The sequence below is a fragment of the Gymnoscopelus braueri genome, assembly GCF_963280865.1.
Source record: "Gymnoscopelus braueri genome assembly, chromosome: 1".
In the NCBI taxonomy this organism is placed as follows: domain Eukaryota; kingdom Metazoa; phylum Chordata; class Actinopteri; order Myctophiformes; family Myctophidae; genus Gymnoscopelus; species Gymnoscopelus braueri.
This window is the reverse complement of record NC_137603.1, coordinates 61,156,936-61,180,482: the sequence shown is the minus strand read 5'-3', so window position 1 is coordinate 61,180,482 and position 23,547 is coordinate 61,156,936. Positions and strand designations below refer to the sequence as shown.

General features: G+C 42.0%; 1 protein-coding gene across 3 annotated transcripts; it reads left to right on the top strand.

Moving 5' to 3' along the window:
- Positions 1-222: 222 nt before the first annotated feature.
- On the top strand, positions 223-23,121 carry pisd (phosphatidylserine decarboxylase). Of its 3 annotated transcripts, none has more exons than XM_080431377.1 (9): positions 223-255; positions 1,710-1,762; positions 2,878-3,056; positions 15,695-15,829; positions 15,952-16,053; positions 16,800-16,938; positions 17,492-17,635; positions 18,256-18,416; positions 22,804-23,121. In XM_080431377.1, the coding sequence occupies exons 1-9, from the start codon at positions 227-229 to the stop codon at positions 23,023-23,025; spliced, it is 1,164 nt and encodes a 387-aa protein (XP_080287503.1). In that variant the 5' UTR covers positions 223-226; the 3' UTR covers positions 23,026-23,121. The 3 variants fall into 3 exon arrangements, with proteins under 3 accessions (XP_080287503.1, XP_080287504.1, XP_080287505.1); XM_080431378.1 differs by lacking the exons at positions 223-255; positions 1,710-1,762; positions 2,878-3,056 and adding exons at positions 11,954-12,026; positions 13,100-13,285; positions 14,708-14,831; XM_080431379.1 differs by lacking the exons at positions 223-255; positions 1,710-1,762; positions 2,878-3,056 and adding exons at positions 13,097-13,285; positions 14,708-14,831.
- Positions 23,122-23,547: the final 426 nt, after the last annotated feature.

Below are 23,547 nucleotides of genomic sequence, written 5' to 3'. Positions count from 1 at the left end.
AAAGTAAAAGTACCTAACAATTGTACTTAAGTACGGTACTTGAGTAAATGTACTTATCTACTTGCGCACAACACTGCACACAACAACCATGACGACGATTCACGTCTTCGTCACATCAAGACTCTCTCCGCTGATTGGCTGCGTTCTACGTCACGTCCCCGCTGATTGGCTGCGTTGCTCGTCACGTGTTGCCTCTCCGGAAGAAACTACAATATTGTCTTTAAAGATGGCGGCGTCCTTCGGGAAAGTGTGGAGGTACGTAACGTACAGATGCTGTTCTTCGTTGACTTGAATCATTTGTGACATTTAACGTGTAGCACTCGACTCGAGTTGATAATATGACGGCTTTTGGAAGCCGATATATTTAAATGTTCTTTGTAATTATTTATAAAAGCTCTCGTCTGTCGCTGCCGCAGGCAGAGAACTAGCCATGGATCCAAGACGGTCCCGTCATGGATTAACTTCGACATGGTGTTTGCAATTTCTCCCTTTCTGGCCCGTATATCTACATAAACGTTAATATTTCAAATATAAAGTGCTTACCCCATGGCCACGGATGTAACAATTATGTACGGGCCCTCAGAAGTACCTGTATCTTCCGTATTGTTCAATAAAAAGCATTTTAGTCCGATCGGTGGCCATTTTCTCATAGTTATAATGTATCAGAGTGCAATACACTTCTCAACCGATAGGGTCGCGTAGTTGAAAGTATATGGAGAAAATACGAAGAAAATGGCCACCGATTGGATAAAAATGCTTTTTATTGAACAATACGGAGAATTAGGGTACTTCTGAGGGCCCATACAGTATTGTAACATCCGTGGCCATGGGATAAGCACTTCATATTTGAAATCTTAACGTTATTTAGATGTACAGGCCAAAAAGGGAGAACGTCCAAACACTATGTTGAAGTGAATCCATGACTGTTACATAATATATGACTGTCAAGTATCGCGGCTAGCAGAGACGGAGAGAATTACATTTGCCAGGACCTGTTAATGCAGTGATTCTCATGCGTTGTCATGCCACGGACCCCCAAATTGTACGCTCCCTTTGGCCGCGGACCACCATTTGAAAATATGTTGCCTATGAATTAAATACCAAGGCCCTCATTGGAAACAAGTCCGCAAGGACTTTTATGAACGGACCTGTTAGACAAAGTATTTTAAATGTAACTGTGCTGTTTTACATTTTTTGCCTAATAAAATATTCAATCAATCAATCAATGTTGTGCCAGAGAAACCCCAATAAGAGAAGATTTGTCAAAAGAAAATTCGAGAACGGCTGATCTACAACAAGCTCACAAGGGGTGGCAATGAGATGCTTGTGAACTTGTAGATCGGCTATTTTTCAAATCGAAAATGGCAATACATGTTTAACACACACACAGAGCAGACACACAGGACAAATACAGCTGACTTTATTAAGTTTTGTTTTGGTACCATTCAGTGTTGCAACTGTAAAGAAGTGAAGTGAGGTGGCATTGATTGCTCCCAATGGGTAGGCTATAAAACCATCAGTACTAGAGGTGCTGGTAGGATAGAAAACCAGTCCAGCAGTATTATTTGAGGTGCTGGTAGGATTGAAAACCAGCAGTACTAGAGGTCCTGGTTGGAAAGAAAACCAGCAGTACTAGTTTTGTAGAAACTTGTAGAAATCTGCTAATCTGAAGATGGATGATCTATTTGCCTGTCTATCTGTCCATACAGCTCTCAGACAACTTTACGATTGCTACGGGGACCATTGCGTCACTTCTCTGCTGGTGAGTCATTCCTTCTAAATGATAAAATATGTGATTTAATATTCACATTTTAATAAAGTTGTAGCAAAACAAGTCAGTTATTCAAACCATCCAAATAATATGGTACAATAGAAACTAAGCTCAGTCATGTTGAGTTTGGATTCTATTCTCATGAGATTTCTTTTACTTAATGTGCAAAGTGATTTTTACTATTTTCTCAGTCTTATCACATTTGGCAGGGTCACAATCATTTGCCTGTCATTGATTACACGTTTTGTGTTAAAGGTTTAATACTAACATGTTTCTCATTCTGAAAACCCTGCAAAATGCAAACAGTTACTATTATTTCATAAAGTCTCTCTGGAGCTGATTTCATGATTGGTTGGTGTTTAAAAACTAGACACCTGTAGTTTCAAGGTTTTGCCTGTAGGGGTCAGTGTTGCCATGACTGATCTCTGTTTTATGCTATTGCGTTGTCATTACCACCATCATAAATTCATAAATATTCAGGTCCGCTATATTCAGGTAAAAAAGGGGAGAAAAACATACCTAGAAATATTTAGAATATACTTTATGTTTTATATTTAAGTGAAAACATTGAATACTTGAAACATACATGATTTTAAATCAGTGGTTCTCAACCAGTGGTCCAGGGACCACCAGTGGTCCTTGAGGGAGTTCCAGGTGGTCCCCAGGTAAATGATGGAGAGTTGGTAACCAAATGGACCCTTATAGATCTTTAACTCTTGAGAGCGTAAAATGAAACCATTTAATTTTACGCTCTCGAGAGTTAAATTATTGTTAAACATCTGCATTACTTAATTAAAGAATTGTTATTTTGATCAACGTTTGCCTGTTGTCTCTCCTATGGTACCAACATCAATATATATATATATATATATATGGAATTGTGGACAAAATCGTATCCAACGATAACAAAATATTCTAAGAGAGGCTATATCTCATCAAATGGTGGTCCGTGGCTCAAATGCTGAATAAATAATGGACCCTGATATGAAAAGTTTTAAATAGTCAGATACATACAAAAAATACAAAAAGACGTAATGGAGACGTTTTCATTTAGTCCACTATGGGCCATTGTGTGAAATAATGATGGAGTAACTCTTATTTTTCAGGGCGTGGACGGTATGGCTCGGGCCCCCCAGGTCTCCAGGCCCGCATGAGGCCCCTCCCCCTCCTGCTCGCCACGGGCGGTGGCAGTTACCTTGGTTACGACCAGTACGGGCGCTACCAGGACCGCCGGCTGGCTGAGCTGGGCATCGAAGTCCCGCCTCACATAGCCAGCGACTCTCAGGTAGGGAGGCTTCCTGACTGTCGTCATGGCTACCGGCCGGCGCCGACCGCAAACACTTCCCACAATGCCTCTGGATGCTGAGAACGTGTGTGTGTGTGTGTGTGTGTGTGTGTGTGTGTGTGTGTGTGTGTGTGTGTGTTGTTGGTCAGATATGCCAGTGCTTCTGCAAACTTTTCCAGTCAAAGACTCCCAAACTGATATGTATTTGGACCCCCATCTGAAAAGAGTTTGTGCCAGGGACCCCCAGAAGAGAAGATTTGTGTAATTTTTTGGGGGGGATTTTTCAAAAATAGCAATAGCCAAGTATAAAATATGGTTTAAGTGGTGACGCTACATTAACACATTTTGCTGGGGATCCCCTGGTACCCACCTAAGGACCCCTGGGGGTCCCCGGACCCCACTTTGAGAACCAATGATATATGCTACTGCTACATAAACATGGACCAATTCATCATTGAAGGCTTCAGTTTGACACTTTCTCTGTAATCATAAAGACGTTGTAGAACAATGCTGGATAAAAAGTTATAGTATTAATACTATTATTAGTACTATTATTATTATTTGTGTCATTAGTGTTATTAGAAGTATTTTAGTGGTACTAGTATAGTATTGGGGCGTGGCTGTTCTGAACACTCAACACTGCACTTCCATGTGCCCTCAGCAATAGTTCTGCCAAGTGTGAAGACAATCGAATGAATTCTCAAGATTATGTGAAGGAGAGAGACATACAGAGTCTATCTGTAATTTATAGATAGACTAGAAAGATGCACTCCACTGCTTAGACGCCATCATGCATAGTGAAAATAGCCAACCTACAGTCTCACTTCACATCGCATTGTGATGCGTTGTGAGCTTGCAGATCTGCTATTATTGCTATTTTTGAGCACTTTTTATTCTTCACAATTGATTAAATTGATTAGTTTGATTAACTGTTCGCACCCCCTAACTATCACAGTGAGAAGCTGTTACTGTCTTTAGACTTGGCAAATGTAATGAGCTTTGCTTGCTTTCAACTTGCTAGTGCTCAGAAACAAGGACCAGACATACATGCAGTGATCTAAATTAACTCCACCAATTAAAGGAGAATTCCGGACTAGTCTTTTTCTTACCTTCATCTGATGTTATTATATCCTAGAACGAGTGGTACAGTAGAACATTTTCATAACTATCCCGAGTCCCCCGCAGCTAAAAACGTGAGCCGATGGTCCTTGTGCTAAATCACATATTTTTATGGCTTGAGGAAAACAATTCTCGTCTTGCGAGACTTCCGGAGGGGCTTATCTAACACAAACACTGTGGAGAGTTTTCTGTCAGATATCTAAAAAATAAATAAAATCGAGCGATAAAAATAAGCGATTTAACACAAGGACCATCTTTCACGTTTTTAGCTGCGGTGGACTCGGGATGGAGTTATGAAAATGTTCTACTGTAGCACTCGTTCTAGGATATAAAAACATCAGATAAAGGCAAGAAAAAGGCTAGTCCGGAATTCTCCTTCAAGACATTCACACAAGCACAATGTTGATTTGAAATATACATATTTCACATTCAATATAACTTGACAAGTGGGTATTTCAGTATGCAGCCATCTGCCTTGTGGCGGAGGGACAGGAGCATGGTATTATTTGGCCAGTACTAGATCCCGTATGCCAGGCGAACAGCTTGCGTGCCTGTTTGGGTGTGTGCCTGGGCAGGTTGACCAGGTTCTAGAGAACGGCTCATCTGATCGGCTTCATCTGTTCTCCAGATATGCAAAGGACAGACAGACATTGATTGACATATTTATTGACAAAATGCATAATGCATAAAACTATTTGTACGTTTCTGTCAAAAAGGCTATAAAACACGATAACTCTCAAGAGCTTAGTTCCATCGTGGTCCTTTTGGACCACGATGGAAATTTTAGTTGCATCAGTTGGGACTTTCCCTTGACATCAGTTCATAAGGTTGGACTCTTGTCATGTAACGTGTGTGTGTGTGTGAGAGAGAGAGAGAGAAGGGTTCAAAGTGACTTCATTGAAGCCTTATCTCGTGTTGGAAGAGTTTCATGACATGATGTGACAAAGTGAAGACCCGACCTTCATCAGGTGAAGGCCACGTTGAATGGCCTTAATGTTGTGTACCTGGTTGCAGCTCAGTGTGCAGACTTTCTTCCTCTTTTCACTGTTACTCATTGTTTATGACACCGGCGACCATTGCGTGTGCACAACATAGCTCTTTGAACATGGTGTGACACAGTGTCATCGCACACTCGCTCGCTGTGATTGGCCGTGGCGGACGATGAGATGAGAGGGTCACGGTATTCCTCCTGCACGGCGGTTAGATGGGTACGAGGACATTGTTGTGGTTACCGTGGTTGCAAAGGGGCCCAGAGTGGCTCGAATCAAAGACGAACTGTGTGAATTAACCCATTTAGACCGGGAAAGAATCTGTATCATGTTTTAGATTTCTCCATTCTTTTGAAAAATCGTGAAAATGTGAGCAAATCTTTGAATATATATATATATAATTTTTTTAAAAGCGAACATTTGTAACTCAAATCTTTGCTTCTGGGGGGTTCCTGGAACAATATATTTTGAGGTGGAGGTCCGCATTTTGGGGGTCCTTGACATGAAAAAAGTTTGAGACCACATACGTTTTTTCCCAAAAACTGTTCGTATTTAGAAGACATTTGTAGAATCCCCCTGAAGCAAAGATTTGAGTTACAAATGTTCGCTTTAAAAAACATACATTCAAAGACATACAAATGTTCGCGATTACAAAAATGTAATAGCAGATCTACAAGCTCAGTGCCGCGCTACGAGCTTGTAGATCTGCTATTTTTGAATAGCCCAAAGTATAAAATTATGGTTTCAGCTAAAATCTAACATGACACAGATGCGTTCCCGGTCTTAATGGGTTAATCTCATTAACCCCGGGGTCCCTATTTTGGGCATGTCATTAGTTTGTAAACAAATGGCACACGGTCACGCAGGTCATCTATTGGACAGAATGTTTTTCTGGGGGAAAATCACTGTGTCCATTGTTGTGGACAGCAATGGAGCAACAGCAGTGTGTTGGGATTGTAGCTGTCATTGTTCTGATTTGGTGCTTCAAGCAAATAAGAACAGTGGGAACAGTATGAACACGTCTCAAGCAGGCTTATTATAATTTTTATCATTCGTTTTTATTTAGTTTTGACTTTTTGTTTTCAATTTAAGTTTGTTTTTAATTCGTTTTTGAAGTGGGTTTGGTAGTTTAAATTTCGTTTTTTTTTTCCTGAAAAGGCTTAGTTTTAATTAAATTTCTGCTTCCAGAAAATACTCAAAGATTTGTTTATTTGTTTATTTTGTTAGTGTAATATGGGGCATTGCATTTGTTGCATTTTTTGGGGGAAAACATTGGATACTAAGACTAAAACTAAACATTTTCTCTATGATTTTAGTTAGACTGAATTATATTGCCACCTGAACGAATCTGCGGGTACGTATTTTCACTCTCATATTCAGGCAAGAACCTAGACTACTAATCCACAATCCCCTTATTGGCAATTGCTGTGGTAACGCTGGTAATTATACGTGCATAAATATATCTATATCTAAATATATCTATCTATATATCGTCCTTGATTCAACACACAATGCACTGCATCTTGGTTTGCTACCTTAAACAGTATAGGTTCTATTTTAAGTCCAACTACATGTAACGTACCAAACTGTGTGGTTTGCTTGGAACTGGACCGAACCAGGGTTCAGTTGTTTGATCTGCACTAGAGTTTGGTTGAATGTTCTCACCTCCAAATGAACCAGACCAACAGAGTAAACGTACCATGGTTCAACTAAAACGGACCAAAAAATTTAGCCGTGACTGCAAAGATAACAGTACAAAATGATGGTACAATATGGTTATAAATTAAGAATGATAAAATAAGATTGTGAAGTACAGTACTAAATGATAGTAAAATAAAATGCATGATGCATGCACCACTAAACATTTATTCCAGTACTAAAATTGTATCCCAGTCGATTTCACCGTGTGTGTGTGTGCGTGCTTACAATAGCTGCTGTGTCGTCTGTGGATGTGGGACAAATGGGTTCAGAATGGCAATGAGGACACACACACACACACACACACACACACACACACACACACACACACACACACACACACACACTATGTGAGTGAGTGTGTAGGAAGCCCCCGGCATGCGTACACAAAGGCTGTGATCCTTGTACCCCTAACTGTAGGTTGTCAGCAACAGTGCTGATATAAATGTTGATAACAGTAGTTACATGACTTACATCATTGTCTGAACTGGAGACGGGTCACAGCTGAGGACAGGGGTCCTGTAAGTGCACTGTGTAGCCAGATGAAAGCCCACCCAGAAAGACCACTTAACCATGTTAAGTGGGCAGATGAGTGGGACGCGTGCATTTTTCAGAGCACGTTTATTTTTATGATCAGTCAGTCGATTGTGAATGAATGAATGTTATGTTATCATTATAATCTTAGTGCTTTGCCAATTATTTGGGGGACCCACTTGTAATATCCTCACGGTCCTCCTGTTGGCCCTGGCCCACAGGTTGAGAACCACTGCTCTTAAGCGTTTATTTCCGCTACAAAATGTCTGAAACCTCCACATCACCTTCGTGTGAACGCCAGGTTCACACCAGGTTGGTTGCCGCCATAAACGTCAAGTGAAAAAAGTTTAACGTCAAACATTTTGCCCCGCTTTTTGCTGGCTCCGCCTCCTGCCACAGTGAGGTTGCACCTCGACATAGACCATTGGTTCTCAAAGTGGGGTCCGGGGACCCCCAGGGGTCCTTGGGGGGTTCCAGGCGGTACCCAGCAAAATGTGTTAATATAGCATCACAATCTTTTTGACCTTTTATACTTTGGCTATTCAAAAATAGCAGATCTACAAGCTCATAGCTTGTAGATCTGCTATTTTCGAAAAATCATGAAAATTTGTGCAAACCTATATATATTTTTTAAGCGAACATTTGTAGCAGAAATCTTTGCTTCTGGGGGTCCTTGGAACAAAATATTTGAGATGGGGGTCCGCGGCCAGATACATATCATTTTGGGGGTCCTTGACATGAAAAAGTTTGAGAACCACTGCCATAGACATGGCATGATGGAACCGAATGAATGCTGAAGCAAAACATGGCTGTTGGTATGTACTGTATGTCTTCTAGCATCATGTAGGATCAATTGGCTTTGAGTGTTCCTGTGCTGTAGATGCAGGTGAATATGCTGCATGTATGTCAATATGGTCCATGGCTGGCTATATACTGTAGATGCATTGATCGGCCAGGAGAAATAAAAGAAACAACATTAGAGCCAGTACCGGATAGGTGTGATGTGACGGCATTTCCATCACATCACACCCATCACTAGGCCTGTCACAATTATTACATAATCGCAATGGAAATGATTTGAGATAATTGTAATTATTTTTGCATAATCGACAGAAATTACCTTTTTAAAATATATATATATATTATTATTTTTATTGGTGAAACAGGTGGTACAGAGAAACGAAGGTTGGTTACTAATATTAACATATCACCATGATTCTTTTTTACTTTTATGGGACATGACGAGACACAGACAGGACTGAAATTGACCAAGAACAACAAAAAACTAAAACAACAACAAAACGAAAACAGACAAAAAGAAAGTAGGTTAAAAAATAACCAAGATACAATGGGCGGAGTTTACGTCAGAGTATCTGAGGTGCTCACCTCAGAGAAGGAGTATTTATTTAGGATCTGTCTGGGTCAAGGGATGTGAGGGTGTTTATAAATGTGATAAGCGGTTGCCATCTATCATAAAAAGTAGCAATTGAGCCTCTTAGAGAGTCCTTGAGCCAGGAGGTGGTGGCTTGGGCTTTTCCAGTGCAGGAGGATACGTCTGCGGGCTATGAGTGAGGTCAAAGGCTACAACGTCTAATTCAAGGGTCTTCAACGTTTTCAGGCCAAGGACCCCCTAGCTGAGAGAGAGATGAAGCGGGGACCCGCTCTACCTCTATATTGTATAAAATTGTGTTTCATATTAAAGTTTTTTTTTACTTAGTCTACTATTTTTTCCCTCTACACCTATAGCCTCTTTGCCAAAAATAGCCGATCTACAAGCTCTCAACGCCTTGCAGCGCGAGGCGTTGAGAGCTTGTAGATCGGCTATTTTCGGCTAATGTTCCCCTCAGAAAAACAATTCTAGGGTTCAAGTGGTTAATGTAAAAAAACTAAATCCTATCACACAAAGATTTGGCGGACCCCCTATAGTAGCTCTGAGGACCCCCTAGGGGTCCCGGACCCCCTGTTGAAGACCCCTGGTCTAATTCCTTCCAGGAGAAACCAGCAGGTGTGAGGGGCACCCCAAAGATGGCTACCAAGGGGCATGGATCGAGGTTGATATTTAGGGCTTTGAAAAAACAAGACCAGAACTCAGCCAGCTTGGGACAGGAGAAGAACATATGGGTATGGTTGGCAGGTGACAAGCCACACCTGTCACAGCCAGGTGTCGCTCGTCCCTGGAAAAAGGTTGCTAAGTCTGTCTTTTGTAAAATGAACCCGGTGCAAGATCTTGAACTGAATTAGACTTACAGTAAGCGAGCTCATGAGGATGTATTATTGACCCTAAAGACTGCCTCTTCCCACTGTTCATCTGCCAAGTCGAGCTCAAGCTCTGCTTCCCATTTACCTCAAACCCCTGCAAGCGAGAACACTTTCAGTGTTGCTATAAGATCATATAGGCTCGAGCTCCCGCCTTGTGCCTTGGGAAGAGAGAGTATCTTGTTAGCCACTGAGCCAAAGGTATAAAGTTGGTACGGGCGTAGTCGCGGGCCTGAAAATAACGGAACAGATGAGAATGGGGTGAATTAAACTTAGCACGGAGATCTTCGAAGGAGGCAAACAAATATGTACACATGTACAAGCTCTCAGCACGGCACGAAGTGTCGCGCTGTGAGCTTGTAGATGTGATATTTTTTATTATACAACAGGTAGTTCCGACCAAGCAATCTGATTGGCTGAAATAGCTTTCTAGCCGTGCTTCAAACCAGCATCATGGCACGGGCCTAATCACATTAAATAAATCACTCCGCACTGCAGTCCGCACCTGATTAGACCATATATTGCACAGCTGTGCTGTGAAGTCACGCTGTCCCACGGTAGGAAAACAAACAGACAGTACCCACCGCCGCCACCGGAGAACAAACAGCTACGCAAAATGGACTATGTTGTTAATTTTGACTTATTTGGTGGACTTACGGTTGATCAATGGTTAGAAGAGAGCACACTAAATCGCCTAAAATCCTATAATAAAAGGAATAACTGGAAAAAAGTGTGCTTTATTTCAATGGTAACATCCATACTGTATAAATATCCTCCTGTGTTAAAGTAAAATTACTCCCATTTCGTTAACAGTCCAGTGTATGTTATACTCTATCGTACGAAGGTATCGCACGGCAAAAATAGCCGATCTACAAGTTCACAACGCATCGCCATCTTGACGCGTTGTGAGCTTGTAGATCAGTTATTTTGGCCGTGCGATACCTTCGTACGATAGAGTATAACATACACTGGAATCAGCTGTGTTGATGAGACGATGACTCGGAGTGCTGCTGTTACAGGGACTATTTTGTCTCAGTCAAACAAACTCTTCTCTTTACAGGGAAACGGATAAGCGAAATGTTTTTTATTATGAATTGCCCCACAATATGAATACATTTGGATGTGTTTTGTTGGTAACTGTTGTATAATCGCAATATTACACTCGAGGGTGTGCTTTACCTTACATTATTAGCACTTCTGTGATCGCGGCGGAACTCGGCTGACGCCTCGTTCCTGACCGCATCACAGGCGTGCTAATAATGACGGTAAAGCACACCCTCTCGTGTAATATTGCTTAAATAGCCAACGTGTAAATGGATAAAATGGTTGTGACGCTGTATTAACTGCTTTTGCTGGGGACCCCCTGGAATTCTTTTTTTTTAGTTTTGGCATTCCGAGAATACGGATGCCAGGGTTGGTTAATAAGCTGTTGGCATCAATAGGGTGTTTGTGTGGGCTGTAAATCCTGTTGAGGTCACAGGTGAATTTAGTTATTGTGCTGGTGGCTGCAAGTCGGTGTACTACCCAGTACCCGCCCAGCCAAAGCGCCAAATGGCGCACTGCCGTTGTTGTCCAGTGATTTGAAAAAAACTCATGCATTTGTTATAAAACCTTGAACATACACAGGAGATTGAGTGAACCAAAAACAAGCTCTCCCTCTGTGTGTTTCAGCCAATCGCAGAGTGTGGGACTTGCTTGGGATTCGCTAGTTACAGTGGTTCCCAAACCTTTTAGCTCGAGACCCAAAAGAGAAATTAGACATTTTGGCCGGGACCCAAACTAGTGAAAATAGCAGATCTACAAGCTCACAACGCGTCGCTTCGCGCCGCATTGCGAGCTTGTAGATCTGCTATTTTCACTCATTCTTAAATGTTTTTTTTTAATGTATTTATGTAAATTATTTTATTTTATTTATGAAATACTTTTGGAAAATGTTGGAATTCTTTTCAATTGATGAACTTTTTTAAATCTTTTGAAATAATATATATATTTTTTAGATATAGTAAACGGGGGGGAAAAAGGAGATATTTACTTGCGAGTCGCGACCCATTAAAAAAATGGTCCGCGACCCAAAGATGGGTCCCGACCCACTGTTTGGGAAACGCTAGGACCCTCTGCCTCTCATCATCTCCTGCAGTCATTTACTCTTGACAGTCGACTCACTCTTATCTTTGTTTTTTGCCCTCCCAATGACTGGAAGCCTCTTTAAAGGGGAGGCTCTCTGTGTGACAGACTTCATTGTGTGAGCAACTTAAAGGGGAGGCGATTTGGTCTGGCAGACTTCATTGTGTAAGCGGATCAGCCAGGGGAAACATCCTTTTGCCTTTAAGGCTTTGAATTTTTTTGTGTTTTTAAAGGATTATTAAAAGGAAAGGTAAAGTTGTGTTTTTTACTTTTATTATTAGTTGGTAGTACTTGTTGTTATACTAGTATTGTATAGGCAGTGGTAGTATTACTTAGTATGAACTAGTGTAATAGAATTGTAGCATAGGCAGTAATAGTATCATTTTGTAGTACTTATTAGTGTAATAGTCTTAAGTCTTGTGGTACAGGCAGTAGTAACATTCCTAGGTAGGACTTAGTCATTGTAATAACATTGTTGTACAGGCAGTTAGAGCATTCCTTATTAGTACGTCTTGGTGTTCAGGCATGCAAACTAGTCAACCTTTCGGTCAATTTCACCATTTTGAGTCAGAAATAGAGGAAGAAAGTCCAGCCATGCACAGGAAGAAAGTCAATGATGTCAGAATGACTGTGTGAGAGTGTTGCCAGCAGCCTTTTACCCGGAGGAGCACAACTCTAGCGCAGTGGTTCTCAAACATTTTCTTGCCAAGGACCCCCAAATTATGAATTTGGCCGGCACCCATCTAAATAGATTTGGTCTGGGACCAGCTTATAATATTTGTGTTATTAAAATGTTTAAAAAAATATTACAAATGTCTTTTTTCAAGATTTTCTTTTTTTTAATAGCAGATTGTGAGCTTGTAGATCAGCTATTTTCAAATATCCGATGTATATAGGGTTAAAGTGGTTACACTGATTGCGATGCCTTGTTTACTCATTTTGCTGGGGACCCCCTGGAACCCTCTCAAGGACCCCTGGGGGTCTCCGGACCACACTTTGAGAACCTCTGCTCTAGCAGGTCTGTTTGTCATGTATCTTTCTTGGAAAATTACAGTACTTTAGAAGCAGTTCTACATTGACAGTGCTTTAGTTACAGTATTTTAGTTGCACTACTACAGTGACAGTACTTTAGTTACAGTACTTTAGAAGCAGTACTACCAGTATTTGTACTTTATTTACAGTACTATAGAGGCAGTAAGTACTACAGTAGCTGTACTTTATTTACAGTATTTTTTCGGAACCTGTACATTAAAGCATAAAGCCGCCACAGTATTGGCTAAACCAGGCTTTCTCTCTCCCCTCCATCCCTCCATCTGGAAGAAGAGAGAAGACGGGACAAAGGAGGATAACTAACTAAGTGGGCGTGGTTTCAGTAGAGAGGGGGTGCGACAGTTCCTCGCTCTCTCCATCACTCTGGTAGACAGAGAGAAGAAGGATAGAAGTGGATAAACGAGGCAGATTGGCAGCCATGTGCACGAGACCAAGAAGTGTGCGGAAAGCACGGAGATGGTGAGATATGCCACCGCCTGGGGGCTTTGCTCCTCACGTGTGTGGAGGTGGAGGACGTGGGGCCGGGGGGGAAGGGGGGGGGGGGTACGAGAGAGAGAGAGACTTGACAAGAAGGAAGAGAATGACAGAGAGTCGAGGTCAAAGTGTTTTATTTATCAAAAAACACAGTATAACACAGGGCCATTCTGAACAGTGACATTTGTGTGACATCGCAAGTGACAATGCGTAGAAGGCAATATCGAGATTATATAGAAAGAGTCACAAATAATTGTAAAAATAGCAAAGCATGGTAAGAATTATAAACACATATACAACACTTGCAGCAGAATGTGCAAGTGATCAGAGCATAATTATATTGAATTGTGTTTGTGAGTCTGGTAGTGAAACAGTCCATGGTCTGGATGGCTGTAGTGTACTCTTTTATTAATTTCTGTGCTTTCCTAAAGCATTGTGCAACCTGTTCTGTACCGTATTGATCCCGGTACATAGACCCACTGTACGTACGTACGTACAAACAGAACGGATACCTATTTAGTTATATTAAGTCAAGTTATCATTGTTTATATGTTTGTTTTTCTAACAGAAAAAGCTATTTTTAAAGTTTCTGTAGTCGATTGCAATGTTGGAACACGGCTCTGTTTAATTTCTTTATTCTAGTAGGCCTATATCTTGTACATGCTGTACTGTACGTTTCTTATTTAGATTTGTATTAGTTTTTCTCACTTGTTAACATAAGTTTCCCATGCCAATAAAGCCCCTTGGAATTGAGAGAGAGACACTTGGTTAAATTCAGATTGTTAGACTGGGGATAGACTCTGTGAGACACAGAGAGTGCCTTACTTCTTAGCAACAGTAGTAGCCCTAGCAAGCTGAGGCTGTCAAGTAGCCTCGTCCTACTCCTCTACCCCTCTTCTCCTACTCCTTCTCATATTCAACTTCTATTTGTTTTCTCCTCCTCCACTACTTCAGATTTCCAATTAAGTTTTTTTTCATGGTTTAGTTTTTTGGGATAAATGAAAGAAACATGAGCTCTGTAGCAAACAAACAAAGGCTTCTGATACCCACACACTTTATTCAATGAGATCATCTCCACAAACCAACACACTTTGACCGTATTTCAGTAATTTAATAGAAAAAAGCACATAGAATAACAGCCTCAAAATTCACGGTTGCAGATCAATGTTTACCATACATGAAACGGGCTGATGTTAACTTTCTCTAGGAGGATCCAGGATCTGATCCGTGTGCTGCTTTCTGTTGCTTGGCTGTAATGTCGCTGGTCTAGCATCTGATTCTTGTCCTCCTTTCTATTGCTTGGCTGCAATGTCACTGATCTAGGATCTGTTCTACCTTTTTAGAGAGTGGTCAAATCAAATACAACATACAAGAACATGTGTGTAACATTGGTCCATCCCATTTCAGGCTCCAGTTACCTCAGTTCTCTCTGCGGAGGCGACTAGGCGAGATCAGTTGTGTCTCGCGGCCATCCGGCCGTCTGTCCTTCCTGTATTACTTCCTGTCAGCTGTGACACTCCGTCCCTCTAGGGTACGTACTCGTATAGTAGAATACACCAGGGTGTGTACACCTATAGTCAAATAAAAGTACACCAGCGTACATACATCTATAGTGGAATACACACCAGCGTACGCACATATAGTGGAAAACAACAGATTTACAATGCATCAGGGTAAGCACTCTCATTGTAGAATACCATAGAATACAATAAAAACAGGAATTTGCGTGTTTGTGTGTGTGTGTTTGTGTGAGCGTCCAGAGGCACTTCGGTATGAACTTTTAAAATGAATCATTAAAAAAAATGTGCGCTGTGGATCCACAGAGGCGAGCCGTCTAAAAAAGGGTCTGTCTTGTCTGTGTGTCTGGAGCTAATCTCTCAAAGCGCTGGACTGATCAGCGCAAAATTTGATCATTTGTGTGCTTTCTCTTATTATAATACTGTTTTTCTTCATGTACTCTTGACATTTCATATTGTTGCTGTCGGGCAGAAACCGTTTGTGTTTTTCCTTAAATGAATGCCGTACTTGATCATACTACAACGTCTCATACATAAGCATCAAAAGTAGCAGATCTACAAGCTCAAAATGCGACACATTTTGAGCTCGCAGATCTGCTGCTTTTGAATTTGAATCCTGAAAAGTAACTCTGTGCGTAATGCCTAATAATCTATGCTCCATCTATCACATCCGTGACGCGTTGTGTGTAGGCTTGTAGATCATCTATTTTCCGCGTGCTGTTGTGTGACGAAAGTATAAATCAGATAAGGGCCTAGCCATCTACAGCGTTTGTATGTCCCCCAAGTTTTTTATTCTTGTTTCCACTGGGCAGGAAAAAGGAATACATCACTTTTCTTCTCTCTCGCCCTGTCTGCCATTCTCTCTGTCCTCCACCAGGTGGCGCTATACAAGTCCATTCCTACCAGGTTGTTGTCGAGGACGTGGGGGCGTCTGAACGCCGTGGATTTGCCCACCTGGATGAGGAAACCCATTTACAGCCTGTACATCTGGACCTTTGGTGTCAACATGCAGGTAGAGCTGATTGATTGATTGATTGATTGATTGATTGATTGATTGATTGCTGGATGGATAGTCATATATAGGTAGATGGATAGATGATAAGTGACATACTGTAATTCCTCCTCCTTCCACAGGAGGCAGAGGTAGAGGACCTGCGCCACTACAGGAACCTGGGAGAATTCTTCAGACGAAGATTGAAACCTCAAGTCAGACCACTGTGTGATTCCAGCTGTGTGGTACGGACAGACGGACAGACAGACAGACAGACAGACAGACAGACAGACAGACAGACAGACACACTGCTCTCATTTCTGTCCTATGTTCTACTCTGTTCTGTTTTACACTCTATTCTAATGTCATATTCTACTCTATTATGTTGAACTCTTCTATTCTACTACAGGCTGTTCTAAAAACATGATCTGTTCTTCTCTTCTATATTCTGTTCTATTACTTTTTTTTTACTACGGTACATTGAACTATATTTTCTTCTATCCTTCTGCATTATGTTCTATTCTACTCTGTTACATTCTGATATATTCTCTTACATTCTACTGTATTCTCTTATATTATTCTATATTTGCTTCTATGCTACTTTATTCTATTCTGTTCTGCACTCTTTTACTCTCTTCTATTACATGCCATTTTACCCATCTATTCTACCCTATTCTGTGCTTTCATATTGCATTCTACCCGTTTCTATGCTATTCTCTTCCACTCTGTGTATGTTACATAATCGTGTTCTACTCTGATGTATACTCTTTGATATTATATTGCTTAGACTGATGCTAGGTTCTTGGTTTACCTACAGTATCATCCTAGATTACTGAGTCACTACACTCTCTCTCTGCATTTGATGTGTGTGTTTACCTTCTTTACTGTAATTCGCCCTGGATAAAGAGCTTCTGCTAAATTCCTAAATTGTAAATTGAAGTATTCAGTTGTATTCTTTTGTCCTCTACTCCTGGTGTATTCTGTTGTCCAGATCAGCCCAGCGGACGGTAAAATCCTTCATTTCGGTCGTGTTCGTAACTGTGAGGTTGAACAAGTCAAAGGCGTCACCTACAGCCTGGAGTCATTCCTTGGACCTTTGACTTGGACCGACGGGCTGGACATGAACAAGAGTGAGGACCAAACCCTTCCTCTGTGTGAAAGTCAAGACTTAAATTTAAACCCCAAACCACAAGACCGGTAGACCGCAAGAACTGATGCTTACTTCTCTCTTTCATTTCTCTAATTCTCATAATTTAAGTTCTCAGTCGCCACGACGTCATTTGGATTCCATAGAAGCCAGCGTGTCTTCTATGGAACCGTGTTACACAGCGAAAATAGCCTATCTACAAGCTCTGTGAGAGCTTGAAAATGGGCTATTTTCTGTTATTATTTTAAGATTAGAGCATTTGAAGTGATCAAACTAGCAATATGTTCAGAAGCTTCTTCCATAAAATCTTAATCGTCTCGGATATTTCATATAAAAGCAAAGGTTAAAGCCTCAATCTGTGATTTTTTTTCACCTGGTTGGCAGTATGTAGAACAGCGGGAACACTATTACTAAAACATATTGTGTAAATTGTTTAGGAATCAGCGCTAGTGTGTGGTGGGGGCTCCTTTCATACATCAACATTTTTCAGTCATGAGATTTTATTTAGCTTTAATCCATGAATTCTCTCCGCTCAGACGAAACAGGTTCATTCCAGGAGCTGCTGGTGACTCAGCCAGGCAACGAGTTGTATCACTGTGTGGTTTATCTGGCTCCTGGAGACTACCACTGCTTCCATTCACCTACCGACTGGACCGTATCACACAGGAGACACTTCCCTGGTTAGTACCCCATTCTAATTAATACTCGCGGACTATCTGAAAAGATTTTGTGCCAGGGACCCCCAGAAGAGAAGATGTATGTAAAAAAGATTATCCCTGTATACATATATTCCACATTTTCCAATACTTTCAAGATCAAAGATTTTTGTATTTAATATTTTTGATGCTTGTGTAATACTTTTATTCTGTAGCATATTCAACTGTTTACTGCACTCAAACAGAGGAGGATAATTCAAAATAGCCAATCAGTAATTGAAATGTGACGAATCGAGAACCTGAAGGCTCAAAACTGATTCATGAGGTTACAGGCGATTACCATACTAATACTGGGGCCCCATACTGGGGCGGCCATAGCTGAGTGGTTAGTGAGCCCGCCTAGGGAGCCAGAGGCCCTGGTTGCCCCAGGTTCGATTCCAGGCCAGGCCAGCATATGTGTCGATGAAATGAAATTTGTCCCTGAGCAAGACTCTTAACCCCTAATTGCTCACAGGTTCTCATTGGAAACAAGACCGCAAGGACTTAATTGAACGACCTGTTAAAAAAAAGGATTATCCTTATTATCCTAAGCATTAACCTTTTTTCTACCCTGCCCCCTCTCTTTTTCTCTCTCTCTCCTCTAGGTTCTTTAATGTCGGTCAACCCAGGTATTGCTCGGTGGATCAAGGCATTATTTTGCCACAATGAGCGGGTGGTTCTGAGCGGCGCCTGGCGCCACGGCTTCTTCTCGCTCACCGCCGTCGGAGCGACCAACGTGGGGTCCATACGTGTTTACTTTGATGAGGTACAAATAGTCCCCCGACTACCCACAGTTTAGGTTTCTCCAGCTGGTTGTTTGTTTGCTAGTTGCTAGCTTGCGTCTCCCCCTGACTCTTACCTTAACTCATTTAGTGCCACTGGACGTAAAATACGTCCAATGTAATAAGCCCTGTGCCACAGGACATCAAATACGTTAAAAAAAACATTTTTTCTTTTTTTTTCTTTTTTTAAAGGTTTTCAGAACCCAAGATATGATGATTTGAAAATGTTCTGCTCCATTCACTTCTTGTTTAACTTCTTACTGAAAAAGGCTGTATCTCGGCTCCTAAGCACTTTTTTTTTACAATGAATTTTGGCTGTGGCACTGAATGTTTTTTTTTACAATGAATTTTGGCCAGTGGCACTGAATGACTTAACAGACTGAATACCAATGTTATGCTAAAACTGGTGACCTACAGAACCTATTTTAGTTTCTGAGCCAGGGTTCCACTTATGTAACGCACGCACGCACGCACGCACGCACGCACGCACGCACGCACGCACGCACGCACGCACGCACGCACGCACGCACGCACGCACGCACGCACGCACGCACGCACGCACGCACGCACGCACGCACGCACGCACGCACGCACGCACGCACGCACGCACGCACGCACGCACGCACGCACGCACGCACGCACGCACGCACGCACGCACGCACGCACGCACGCACGCACGCACGCACGCACGCACGCACGCACGCACGCACGCACGCACGCACGCACGCACGCACGCACGCACGCACGCACACACACACACACACACACACACACACACACACACACACACACACACACACACACACACACACACACACACACACACACACACACACACACACACACACACACACACACACACACCAGTTACATCAGATCCTTAATCCAGATGATTTAACAATGTTTTCCTCTGAATATTTGAAATAGGGAAATCATGTTGTTGTCCCTAATCTTTCTTTAGCACGGCCACAGAGAATACTCTATTCTGATTCGAGTGTGTATTTTCTAATAACCGCATGGCTTTGAATACAGTATATAACTATAACATAACTATAATAAAATATATTCCTTAGAGAATAAGTATCTCACAAATAAAGATTAACATTTAACGTTAACATTCTTTTCAAGTCATTAGATGGCATCAGAACATAATGAAAGGTAATTTAAGAAATGGATTGATAAAACAGTTGCTCATAATTAGTAGTGGCTCAGGAGGAGGCAGAGCGGTGGCTTGGTAATCGGAAGGTTCCTGTATCAATCCCCGGCTCCTCCTGGCTTCGTGTCAAAGTGCCCTTGGGCAAGGCACTGAACCGCTAACTACTTCCGATGAGCAGTTTGCTTCCTTGCATTTCCTCCCCTGTCGGTGAGTGAATGTGTGTGTGAATGGGTGAATGTAATGCACATTGTAATTAAAGTGCTTTTGGCACTATATAAATGCACCATTTATCCTGGGGTGTGTGGGTGAATAGTTAAGCCTGATTTATACTTAGTTAAGCGCCAGCGCATGTGAAAATAGCTGCTCTACACGCTCCACAGCACTACCAAGTACAGTATAAATAAGATGAAACACAGTTGACCTGCGGATATGGAACTTGTGACAGACCACCTTATAAGACACATGTGATGGAGGGAAAGGGACTGCGAGATGCAGAGAATGGATACAAATTAACTAAATAAAGGTTGACAGGAATAGATCACTAGTGGCCCATTTTGAGTTAGGAAATGCTGGGATTTATTTCCCATTCTGTGCATAATAAATGTGTATCATTTAAATTTAAGAAAAAAAAGGACTGACCACTTCTCATAACACATAACCACATTGTCTGACCATGTAGTGAGCCCAGCTTACTACTAATGATTTGACATACTAACAAAAACAAATGAAAAAGGAAATGTTCAGTGGGTCGAGTGTTTGTTTGTATACAACAAAGTGCTCTTGGTGGGGAGAAAAATGTGTGGCAAAGGTCTGTTACTGCTGTGGTGGTCAGGATAACATGTGGTGGTCATCATGGCACCTGTTCTCTGGTGTGGCTGGCGGTCATGACAAATGGTCCTTGTATACAAACAAACTGTATGCAAACAAACCTCCACTCGCAACCTCCGCTCTAGAAACACTAACCCCCCCCCCCCCCCCCCCACACCCCCCAAGCTCCGCACCATGGGCGACCGGGCCTTCTGTTCACCTGCCCCTCAACTGTGGAACTCACAAAGAGCTGCAAGTCTGTTGATGCTTTCAAGAGAGGACTAAAGACTTTGCTTTTTAACCCATTAACACTTTCACTGCCAGAGTTTATTCATAAATACTGACCCAGTGCCAGCGATTTGTGTTTTATAACCTTTTCAACCGGTCACAGAACTTGTATATCCATTTTGATGTATCCATCATCTTACCGTGTTTATAAACACACACGATCGATGTGCCAGCCCCCAGAGAATTACGTTTTCTGAGGCGAGCTGTCTTGAGTTAGTTTTTGCCAGCGCAAACAGGCTGCAGGCACCATATCCGTGTCAGACCGTTCGCGTGTCAGACCGCTGGTAAACACAGAGGGGATAACTGTTCGTCGTCCAGAGAAAAGAAAATATAACCGGAGCTTTCCCTTTCGTTTTTTATACCATGTGAAAACGACCATGTCTAGCCAAAACAGGGCAAAACCAGTTAACTCGAGATAAAACCGGAAACACGAAACAGGAAACGGTTATTTTTGCCAAGGATGAGTCGAAAGCGAATGGGAAGAGAAAAAAATCAAGGATGGTACAGAAAACAGCACGATCGTGTATTAAACCACAAAAAGACCCTATCCCGAGATATCTCGGGATAGGCGGTTAACGGGGTGGATTTGATATCCCGAGATATCTCGGGATTGGCGGTAAATGTGTTAAGACCGGGAACGTATCTGTGTCATTTTAGATTTTAGCCATTATTTTATACTTTGGCTATTAAAAAATAGAAGATATACAAGCTCATAGCGCGGCACCGAGTGCCGCCCATGAGCTTGTAGATCTGCTATTTTTTTTAAATCATGAAAATCTGTGCAAATCTTTGAATATATATATTCTAAGCAAATATATTTTAAGCAAACATTTGTAACTCAAATCTTTGCTTCTGGGGGGGTCCCTGAACAAAATAATTGTGGGGGTCCTTGACAGTTTGAGAACCACTGATATTATTATAGGAACATACGGTTTTCAGAAAACTGTTAGGATTTAGAAGACATTTGTAGATGCGTTTCCGGATTGAAAGGGTTAAGAAAGTATTCGGTTAGCTATTCTGGTTTTACCCCTAGGTTTCTAATTTTATTTTTTTTAGACTCCTTTATTTAGATGTGTTGTTTTTATGCAAATGCCTTTTATTCTGTACTGTTGCACTTTGCGATTAGTTTCAAATGTAAAGTGCAATATAATGTAAAAAAAGTATTATTATTATTATGGTCTCAAGGCAGTCTTAGTCTTGAGACTGCCCTGAAGAAGGCCACTTGCCTGAAACGCCCCGGGAACCTTTATTTTCTTTCTTCATTATTTTTTCTCCCTTGGACATGCCTGTGTGCCTTAGACCCGCAGAAGACAATGTTTTGTAGACAATACAATTATTCAAACGTCTAAAGATGGAATGTAAAGAGAACTACATGTTCATCCTACCAGGTTTTGTGTCTTATCTGTCCTCATTTTACCTATCGATTCCACTATGAGGGTGTTCAGCACCACAGAGCCCCCTGCTGCCTCTTTTGTGAAGTGCGTGTCGTTTGGTCTCAGTACCACCTCAGATAATATTTGGCTCTCCAAGAACCACCATTATGACTGATTAGCCCTATCCTATTCTATGTGCAGTTCACATAGGAGGCAAATTGTATTCCTAATAATAAGACTATTATTTATTGTTGACAGTTGTGTGATCTCAGTTTTGCATTGGTTCCAGTGATCAAGTAGTCTGATCTCTCTGTTTTGTATCAGTGACAGTGATCAGGTAGTCTGATGTTAGTCTTGTATCAGTCACAGTGGTCAGACATTCTGATCTCAGTTTTCTATTAGTCACAGAGTCCTATGATTATGATCAGTGAGTCGGTGACTTTGAGATTTAGATGTTTCTTTTCAGTGTGACTTTATTGATCATTTATTTTTTTTAAATATATATTTGGGGGCTTTTTGCCTTTATTGATAGATTACAGTAGGCTGACAGGAAATGGGAGAGAGAGATGTGGGGGGGGGGGGGTGACACGCAGCAAAGGTCATCTGGATCGGGAGTCGACACAGTGTCAGGCTGGCACTGCAGCCTAGGGTGCCTGGATCTCCACGCAGCGGCCCAGGCCAAACCCCCCCCCCCCAAAAAAAAAACATTTATTGATCATTTATATAACTTTGTCTCTCCTCTACCAGGAGCTGAGGACCAACGTGGCGCGCTACCACAAGGGCTCCTACAACGACCTCAGCTATGCCGCCGGCGGCAAAGGGGGCGTGGCCATGTGTAAGGGGGACGACGTCGGCGAGTTCAACCTGGGCTCCACCATCGTCCTGCTCTTTGAGGCGCCGCAGGACTTCGCCTTCAACCTGGAGGCCGGCCAGAGGATCCGCTTCGGGGAGCCAATGGGAACGCTGTGAGAAAACGACGACACAGCCGACGGATGGAGAGACTCTCAAGAAGGCGTGAGAGCGAGAGAGGGCGGAGGCAGACTCGTGCTCAAACGGACACTTTAACATTTTTTTACCTCAATATATTTGTTGTTGGGCTAACGTTCCGTTTGAAGCCACGAAACCGAAACGCCGCCCAGGTTGTGGCCAAACGTTTACTTCTGGTCATATGCCACTAGGGTAACGTTTGCGAATGTGAAAACCACAACCCTTCCACTTTTTTCCCCCTTGGACAATCATCCTTGTTCGCCACGTTCACGGCATAATAACATCCTTGACTTAAGAGGACGTGAATCTGGTTGATGTAATGGTCAGCCATAGACGGTACGGGCATGCCCAGGGCTGCGCTTGACTGCAAAATGCATCATGGCGCTCTTCATGGCCGAAACGGAGAGAAAGAGGAGCTTGGCATGTCTCTATAGAATATGATAACCATCTACAAAGAACTGAAATACACCCATAGCTTCCACAGCATGGCCTGATGCCTTTGCC

Coding starts and splice junctions, on each gene's coding strand:
- pisd (XM_080431377.1), top strand. CDS start 227: ATGGCGGCGTCCTTCGGGAAAGTGTGGAG. Junction 16,939..17,491: donor CGGGCTGGACATGAACAAGA/GTGAGGACCAAA, acceptor CTCTCCGCTCAG/ACGAAACAGGTTCATTCCAG. Junction 18,417..22,803: donor TACGTGTTTACTTTGATGAG/GTACAAATAGTC, acceptor CTCCTCTACCAG/GAGCTGAGGACCAACGTGGC.